The sequence below is a fragment of the Athene cunicularia genome (assembly GCF_003259725.1).
Source record: "Athene cunicularia isolate RWA chromosome 3 unlocalized genomic scaffold, athCun1 chr3_part1, whole genome shotgun sequence".
NCBI classification, from domain to species: Eukaryota; Metazoa; Chordata; class Aves; order Strigiformes; family Strigidae; genus Athene; species Athene cunicularia.
The window spans coordinates 25,914,004-25,923,449 of record NW_020799097.1 but is presented as its reverse complement, the minus strand read 5'-3'; the positions used below and the strand labels follow the sequence as shown (position 1 = coordinate 25,923,449).

The 9,446-nt window shown below is 44.1% G+C and overlaps 1 protein-coding gene across 2 annotated transcripts in view; it reads right to left on the bottom strand.

Moving 5' to 3' along the window:
- The window catches only part of LRRC1 (leucine rich repeat containing 1), a 119,881-nt gene that overhangs the window by 73,838 nt on the left and 36,597 nt on the right, over window positions 1-9,446 (bottom strand). The window contains exon 10 of one of the 2 annotated variants that reach the window (XM_026844113.1): window positions 6,962-8,498. The exons of the other annotated variant lie outside the window; for it this stretch is intronic. Within the exon in view, the coding sequence (XP_026699914.1) occupies window positions 8,486-8,498 (13 nt within the window). The 3' untranslated portion in view covers window positions 6,962-8,485. Of the gene's footprint in view, window positions 1-6,961; window positions 8,499-9,446 lie in introns of those variants that run through there. 2 annotated transcript variants of the gene reach the window in all.

Here is a 9,446-nt window from a genome sequence, read left to right as displayed (position 1 = left end):
GGCTGCGGGCGGCGGCGCGGGGTCTGCCCTCGGCCAAGCGGCGCTGCGCGGTCTGAAAGGAGCGGGGGGCCGTGAGCCGGTTGGGCCGCTCGCTTCACCTCCTGCAGGCGCGCTGAGCCCGACCCCGGAGGCTCGCAAACATCACGGAGCGGGAGCGGGCGCAGGCTACGCCAGCATTTTCCTTCCAACTGTGGGAACGCAGGGCGATCTAGAAAGTAACGTAAGAAAATGTACGGAACGCTGTCGGTGCTGTGGCCGTGGATGATGTTTTTCCTCTCAAACTACATTGCTGTGGCTTTAAAAAAAAAAAAAAAATCTGTATACTATCCTCAAGGCTACCTGAAATAAGGTTTTTTAAATCCACTTTCAAAAGAAGGTCAGAAGGGTCAGCAAAGGTGAATACACCGGCAGCCCTCTGCCCGTGTCTGCTGGCTCCAGGCTCCAGCAGCACCACTCCTCAGACCTCCGGGAGTGGGGCGATGTGCTGAGCTCCGGCAACAAAACGCAGCCTCAGAGGCTCTCCGCTGTTAGGTTGCATAATGGCAATTTTGTAATCTACACAGTGGCATAAAATACTTTAGAAAACAGACACTTAAACTTCACAGCTGCTCTTGAAATATTGCTGATTTCTCGTATAATTGTAACTGAATGCAGATACGGGAATGGGGGAGTGGCGGAAGTTTATTGTAGTTGTATCTGTTCTTCGGTCCCGTCACAGTACTGACAATACTTAGTCTTACAAAATTGTTGTTTTTTCTTAAATCAGCTGATAAATCTTGCAAGTAACACTTGTTTTAATTTCTGTGGGAATTGCAACGATCAGCCTATGTTTGGTTTTTAAAAAGGATAGTTTAGAATCTTGTGTACTGTTTGCTGACCTATAAACCAAAAACCTTTAAAGATGTTACCATTTTATTATAGGTACCTTAAAAAATCGGTCAGAACGAACTGTTTCTTTCTGCAATTGATACACCCAGTAATTACAAAAAAATATGTGGTACCTCTCAATATGTCTAAATAAAGTGTGTAAAGAAATCTCCTAGCCTGTGGGGAAAGAAGTGTAAATATTACTGACCTGATAACAACTGAACTGAAGTGGTTTTTCAGAAAGCCACAGGAAACAATCTGACTTCTGGCCATACCATGATTTAAAAATGTGTGCTGGAGCAACAGTGTCATCATTTCACCTCAGAGAACTGTAGCTGAGTTTCCAGCATAATTTCCATCCACTGCAAGTGTACAGACTGTTGATAGCACACACAAAAAGAAAGCTGCAACTGATCTTTTCCATCCCACACTTTGAAGAGTATTACCTACAGGTATTCTGAGCGGGGTTTGGAGATTATTTTTTTCACTGTACCTCCAATATTTTGAGGCAAAGACATCCTCAGCTTCTGCAGTACCCATGGAGGAAGCATTTATAAATGTGTTCATGTGTTTGGAAATGAGGCAGGCACACACACACCATCACTCTCAGGCCTTCCCAGCCCCGGGGCAGGAGATTAGGTAACTACAGGACACAAGGAAATCAACCAAATGTGTTGCACATCGGCACAGAGCTTGCTTGGCAAAGGCAGGGACTGAGGACGCTGGCCAGCAGATCTCAGAGGTGGAGGTGAAGAGGACCATCTCCATCACACTTAGTGGGTCCCAGCCGGTGGCCAGCTGATGCACTTCTTCCAGCTGCCGGTGAGGCTGGTTCTCCCCGAGGGCAAGCAGAGGGGACAGGTTCAGAAAATCAAGCTTCTCATGGCAGCTCCAACCCAAGCTCTGACACGGGAGGTCTTGAACCAGATGCAGGGAACATGGTGCTCTCAGCAAAGATCTGCTTACCAAGATTGACTTGCCTAAATTCAGTGAGCATTACAGCTCCTCCATGCTTTTATTCCTAGGGAACCCTCTGGAGAAGCGGGACTGAAGGGGAGCCATGCAGCAGGGCATGTGAACAAGGGAGGGGTGCGGCAGACTGCCCCCAGTATACACAGAACATGCAATTCTATATGGGACTATATCATAGGGATGGGATGACATCAAAGCACTTGAAATTGAAGGACAATGCAACTCTCTTAATTGCCAAACTGAAGGATGAACAAGTTGAATCCTGAGCTCCAGGTCTTAAGAACAGGCTTGTGAGTGGCACTTCAGGACCTTCTGTGCACCTTCTGCTCAGCTGGAAGCATCCACATTGTCCCACAGCTGAGTCTGACACCAGGCGAGAGTTCCAGTGGTGACCTCTATGGGAGGGATTTCATGCCAGCTTGTGGTGCTCTCTGTCCCATGTCTTCTGTGCCATTTGGGAGAAATGCCCGGCACACCCTCCAGACAGAGACAGATTCCAATCCCAGCATGCTGATCTGTCTCAGAGGCTTGTGAACAGTTTGAGCCTTTCCTGCATGACAGAGACATGAAGTTTGGCATGAGGTGTCACTTCTGAAGATGCCGTCATGTGTCTCATGACTAGGTCTCACTATGACAAGTCTAGACAGTTACAGGAGGGTGACAGTGACTCTCGGGTGAGTCCGTGTACTTTAATGGGGATGAGGCAAATTATTTGCATGGTTCTCACGAGTGTCAGGGAGTCCAGGGCACAGAATGATGGCAGGAGAGCTTAATACCTATTTATGAAATCTGCCTTCACCAGGTGACACTCAATATAAGGATAAAGAGCCTCTTCTCCTTCCCTGAGCTGAACAACTAATGTCATGGGGTCTTTGATAAAATCATTGGAGTTTAGGACATCAGATCAGTGCTAGTGGCCCCAGTCCACTGCATACCTGAAAATATAGCCTGAGGCTATGTTATGGAAATTGGCATCAAGGAGGCCAAAAGGCAAACCAGCGCCTTTGTTGAGGAAATAGTATTGTCACGTCAAAAAGCATCATCCTGAGCAAGTAAACCTGTTCAGCTTTGATCAGCGTAATGAGTTACTAGTCTCCATTGTTCTGCCCCACTAAGAAATAGCAGCAATAAAAAACCCTTCCCTAAACTAAGAAACGAATTCTATATCCTGTGTGGCCAGAAGAGTGACATTGTGTCTGGGCAAGTTTTGGTGGGAGAGGTCTTTGAAAAGGGGTGGGTAAAGAGAATTGTGATACGAGAAGCTGTAACCAGACATTCAGGAGAAGTTGTGAGCAAGCAAAGGACAGCAAATTGCCGGGGTTCATACTAACATATACTGTAACAACCTTCTTACTTGGGGCAATTGTGTCCCACAGGGCAGAAGAAATATTGCCCTGATAGCAGCAATCCTGCTGTGTTACACATTTCCATGGCAAGCCAAGGTGTGGCTTATGTGCCGAAGGAAATAAGGTCTGTTGCTCTCCCAGTTCTGCAGGGGATTACCTGGCTCCACACCACCATTTGATAACCATTTGGTCTGGTTTACCTTCTTTTTTTTGAGTTTTGTCATTTAAATCTTTCCATTTCTACTTTTTTTTTTTCTTTATAGTACTTCTAAAAGTATTTTAGTACTTTTATATGTTGGTTGGCTGAATTTTAGTTGCTTGGGACAAATTAGTATTATTTTTAAGACTCTTCCAGCAATGCCAGGAGCCTTAGAGCTATATGAAATCTGTCAGAAGTAATGCCACTATCTCTTTTGTGAGAGTAATAAATGAGTGTAGGGAGCAGCTTCATGCTTCTTTCCTGGCAGGCCACTTTCTTCAGACTCAGGTGGGCAAGGTCAGACTTCTACCAGCTCCGCTTCTTGAGGGGAACAGATGAAGTCTGCCCTTGCTGTGACACCACACTTCACATTGCTTTCTGCCATTCACACTGTGACTGGGCAACCCACGTCAGGTTTTGTGGCAGTCACTGTTGCCCCTGCTAAACAGCATTAAGGTGCACAGGAACAAAGGTTGCATCCCCAGTTATTTGCAACACATACACAGCAGTAGAAGAGCAAGCTCTCCTGCACGGGATTGCCAGCAGGGATGTGTTGCATGTGAGGGATCGCCCTGCTGAACCGGTCAGTGCTTCCAGTGTTGGGAGTGACAGCAGGGGTACCAGTTACACATACAGTCACATCATGGTTGAAATTTGGGAGACAGGCTGTGACCAAAACATTAATGTCCTATAGTCTATCAAACAAACAGCCATCCTTCAATCACTACCTGTCTGGTCTGGGTACGTATCCAAGAACTTCAGTGCTGAAAATCTCAATTTCTCTTTCTAGAGACCATCACTGTGCGTGCTCCTGAACAAAATATTAGGTTTATGTGTCTTTTAAGGAATTCAGACAATGAAATGTAAAATAGAAATAAGGTTGGGCTGATTTCAGGAGTATTCCTGGAAATTATTGTTTGAAAGAAGGAAGATCAAGGTCACAGTGCAGGTCTCCCTCTTTGGCACAGCTCAGACAGAATTGCTTTCTGGCAAAAGACAATTCAAGCAAACAACACCAAGTTTTAAGTTCATGTGGTGGTTTGACCCAGTACAGTTGAGATTCTTATTAAAAGCCCTAAAGCAAGGATATCTATGGGTTTGGGTGAGTGCAGAGGAAGTTAGTACTGCTATAAAGAAAACAGTAATATTCAGAATAATCAGAACTTAACAGTAAAGTACATTGTGGGGTAGAGAGAAAAAAAAAAAAAGAGAATGGATGGAAATAGATTTTGCATCAGCATAGTTCAAATAGTTCATAAAGTTCATAGTTCTAAACCCACTTAACACTAGGAAAAAATACAATGAATAATAAGAAAAATAAACCAGGCCAAGTTCCTGATGCCTCCTCTGCATTTGGGACTCCTTCCCCCAGTCAGATCTTCTGAGCCTCATTAGAGAGAGCGAGATGCAGTTACAGAGCACAGAGAAGCCGGCACAAAACAAGAGTAGTAGAAAGAAAGAAAGATCCAAGTACTGCAGGGAATAGGACCAGTCTGGGGGATAATAATCTAACCAGCATTCAATTGCTGCTGGAAGAGTAGTTACCCAACCCCTCTGAACAAATTAAATGGGAGTACTACTGAACCCGCAGCAACCGTACTACAGCCTGCAGAGCTGCTGAGAGCCAGGCCTGGCAGGGTGCTGGAGTTAATTAGCACTGACATACTTCTCTTTTCTCTGTTTTGCTGAGGACACAAGTCACATTTACCCTTCAGTTTCTATTTCATTTTGTTTAGAGGGGGTTGTAAAAGCAGCAGGTAGATGTGACTATGAAGTGTTCCCGTATTGATTACAGAGCTACAAATATGGTTACAAATTATGGTTACATCGTCACAAGTGCCACATATACAAAGTTTTTTGTATGTCTGAAATAAATGATTGAGAATAATGTTAATATATTATTAGTAGAAAGGCATATTTAGGAGTTGCAATGAATTATTAGAGCCATAATACCAAGCTTAAGCAGCACATGCGTGTGGCAGTGCTTTTAACATGTTCACTGTGGTTTTACAGTGTTATAAATAGCCATCACTGTGAGCAAAAGCTGTAGCATCTCTTCTCTTGTCCACCCCCACCCCCACCCCCAAACAAATCACTCACGATAACGTCAGCTTTTATTTGAACACAATGAGCTGTAATCACATGAGGTATTACTCTGATTTAATCCTATTTGCTTTAGTTTGGTTTGTAAGGAGTGGCCAGTAATATGTGGTTGCATTGTGCCCGATGGTTTCTTATTTCACACCAACTTTCAAGGGCTGACACCCCACATCTTCTCTGGCCAGAAGAACAAAGCAATGGGTTCTGGCAGGTAAGGAGGAGAGATATTCTGGTGGCTGAGATGGGTGTTTTCTCTTGTTTCTTTTTTATTTTTTTTCTTTCCCCTCCCAGTTGCTGGGCTGGCTGTCACAGCTAATGGATAGATTCTCATTTCAGGTTTTTACTAATTTCAGCCGATACAACCTCTCACAGCAAATTTTGCTTCTCCAACCACTGTGAAGACAACAAGTAGAGACACGAATTCAGATCTGTGTTTATTTTTTTAATCAACATCATGATGTAGCTAAATACCACCTGACTGCATGTAGTTTGGTGCTCTGTTTCCCATGGCCAACAGAGACAACCACACTGCTGGATTTGCCATGAAATGAAAAAGCAGAGACCAGCACGCGGTAGGTCAACCTGCCTATCAGCATAGCACCTTCGTTTCATGCCCTTTCACGATCTTTATCCTCTGAATGATGAGAGACCCCCAGCTTCCAGTGGGCTCTGAGCCAGGTTGCATTCAGCATCGTGAGGGTCGGGAGGAGACACCAGAGAAGCTGGGCTGGTGCAGGGTTGCATCAGCTCAAGGGCAGCAATGAGAAGCATCACTCTGCGTGTCAAGAACTCCTATCAGGAGCATCCTTACAGCCCATCATTTCACATACTGATTGATGGACCTGGAGAATGTTTTACTGATGCGAGACAGAAGCAGCTAGCACCAGGGCTAATGTAAATTTAACAATGAAAAATACTTTGACTGGCTTGTAATTTTTTCAAATTTTTTTTTTTTTTTGGCATGTCATTCCTAATTACCACCTTCTCAGCTGGAAGAGAAATTTAATGCCCTTAGAGTAGTCAAATGGGGTCTTTTCTACAATTACACACACATACAACTCCAGATTTGGTATTCGTAAATGCAAGTTTAATGTTGAGTCTACTCTTCACTAATTTCCTATAATAGTTATTTAGCTCATATAATGCATGTTAATTAGACAGATGTACTTCAACAACTTTTACCATAGAAGATTTTTATAAAATACCATGTTAGAAAAAGTGTTATTGATCTTCAGGAAGAAGAATGAGGAAATTTCTGATTTAGAGCAAGAGGAATTGATAGACTGTGAAAGTTGCTTATTTCATGAATCAGATCCAGGATAACGGAAATATAACTGAAATGTATTTGGAATGCCAAATGGAAAAATTGTAGTAAGCAGGTGAGTTACCAGGTATGATACAACTATCCAGTGAGAATCATAATTGTGTTCAGAATTAAATACCTTTCTGAAGAAATGTTATGCTGAGAACCAAAAGGTAAACTAGCAATTTGTGACATACATTCAACAGTTCAATCTTCCAGTTAGAAAAAAAATACAGTTTAAGAAATCAGGAACATTAACAAATAAATAAAACAGAAAAATAACTGCCTATATTGTTAATAACAAAATGGCAGAGCTTGTGTGTCCAGGTCACAGCACTTATTAACCAGCTACCCAGTTCTGTAAAGCCTGCACTACAGTTCTCACAAATGATGGTTTTCAAAAGAATTTAGGTCAAGTAAACACTTGACAAACAGACATACTGTGGTGAACTGGAAGGTTCACGCAGGCACCTGAGAAGATCTGCAGACCAGCAAAAGGAGTAAATGGAAAGCAAAATGGGCTGGAGCATGACCCTGGCATGCCTTTAGCTAACTCCCAACTGCAAGGAACTCCTGCCAGCCCAGCAGTTGGACTAGATGATCGTTGTAGGTCCCTTCCAATTTAATTACTCGATCTTACCATACCTTTGGTCTTTTTATGAGAGAAGAGGTTTCACCAAGTACCAATGTGCTCAGTTAAGACTTTTTTGTATTTGAAGAAAGTATTGAAATTAATTTGATTGTGTGAAGATCTGAGATTACTGCAAACACTTGAAAATATATGGACCAGAAAAGAATCTAGGCATTCTGTTGGACACAAACCCCAAAAATAGGCTTCTTCCGGCTGACACCAGTGGTGCAGTATATATATCTGGTCTTGTTCATCGTCAGGAATCCTTGCATGGAAGCACCATCACCCTGGATACTGCTCAGCTTTCATTACAAAATGCCCACTATTTCTTCAGCCAGCACGCAAACATATATCTTGAACCTGGACGTTTTACTCAAGTTTTTCATTCTGTATTTCTATTTCCAGTTTTCAGTGCTTCATCCAGACATCTCGCAGAGGCACAGGCTAACAGGAGACCAGGTAAAGGTGAAAGGGAAACCTGGGCTGCTTCGGTATGCTTGCTCAAGCCACATAGTTGGCAAGAAGCAAGCTTATAACTTTGCAGCTTACACATTCATGCGGCCTTACTGCACATGGCACCGGGCTTTCTTGGTTTATGGCACAGGTTTGACTTCTCGTCCGCCTGAAATCCCATTCCTTGTCATGGGCTTGCTTGGTTTAGGCAGTTCAGATATGTCAGTGCTTTCAAGTTTAGAAGCCATATAGATGGGGTCGTCCCCAGGTGGAAATGCTGCTGGGACATGGGTTCCCCCAAAGAAATGGAGCCCACCTGGGGCCTCCTTTCCTATGTATCACTTTTCCCCCAACTTTCCCAACACAGCCATGGTCTTCCTGTGGCAGTCTCTCCCCAGCAGGAAGGACAAGCTGCCCTTGAACAAAATCTCAGCAGAAATCTGATCCCAGGATACAGATGTTGGGCCTAATGCAGATCAGGCTGGATGATGCAGTTTTTCCTCTATTCTTTTGTCTCCCTCTTCCTCCCTGCCCATCTCCTACAGGATTCACGTGACACCACAACATTTATTTTCTGGATGGTGGGAAGCTCATTGCAATAGTCTGAATTAATCTCAGGGCTGCAAACTGAAAAGAGGGAACAGTGAGAGGACACAACAGCTATAAATGAAGCCAAAAATAAAAGCATCTTGCTCTTTCTAGCTCCTGGAGATACACTGTAAATACCAAACAGGCAGCTACTCCTCTTGCACACAATGCCCAGCTGCTGCAGGTTTCCTATCTTTGTCTGCTTCCCTGCTAACCTTCCTTAGTCCAAATCCACCCCCAACTGAACAAAGCCTCTTTCTTTATATTTGGAAACCTCCCGAGGAAGCAGAAGGGCACCTTTTCTCCTTCTGTCATCAGGAGTGATGGGAAAAGCTGATAATCTCCATCATTAGCTTGCCCAGTACTTCCTTTTGTAAGATCTAGTTTCTACTTGCTTGTAACTTCCCCAGACTCTAACTGTCAGGATAATATTTTTTACCTTATGTGACTGACTCAGACTCGGGTATTTTTAAGAAAGTATCAACTAAAACCATCAGCTGGTTCTAGGAACACACCAGAAAATACACTATGCTGTACCTTGAAAAGATGCACAGTAATTCTTCAACTGTGATCATTTTCTTTGGGAAAAAAAAATATACTTTTAGCAGAAAGGGTTGCTGAACAGAGAGCTCAGCCTCCAATCACCAGTGTGCCCTTTGCTGCCACAGCTGTGAAACTTGTCCAAAATTCCTCTGAAAAAAATCAGTTCACATACGCTCAACAGCATGTGCACCTAACAAGCCTAATATTTAGCAACTAAAATCCCCCAAATCCTCCATGGACTTGGTGAGCTCTGCATCATGCTGCCCAAGCTGCCCACGTGCTCCCTGAGAGCAGCGGGAGGGCTGGGGAGGCCGGGGGATCTGCCTGGGGCAGAGGGAGAAGGGGGCTGTCTCCACTGAGGGCTGGGCAGGACCAACATGGGGGGATGCAAGGGATAGGGGCCATGGCAGGGCAGCAGTGAAAGGGAAGGGGGGGGGGGGGCAG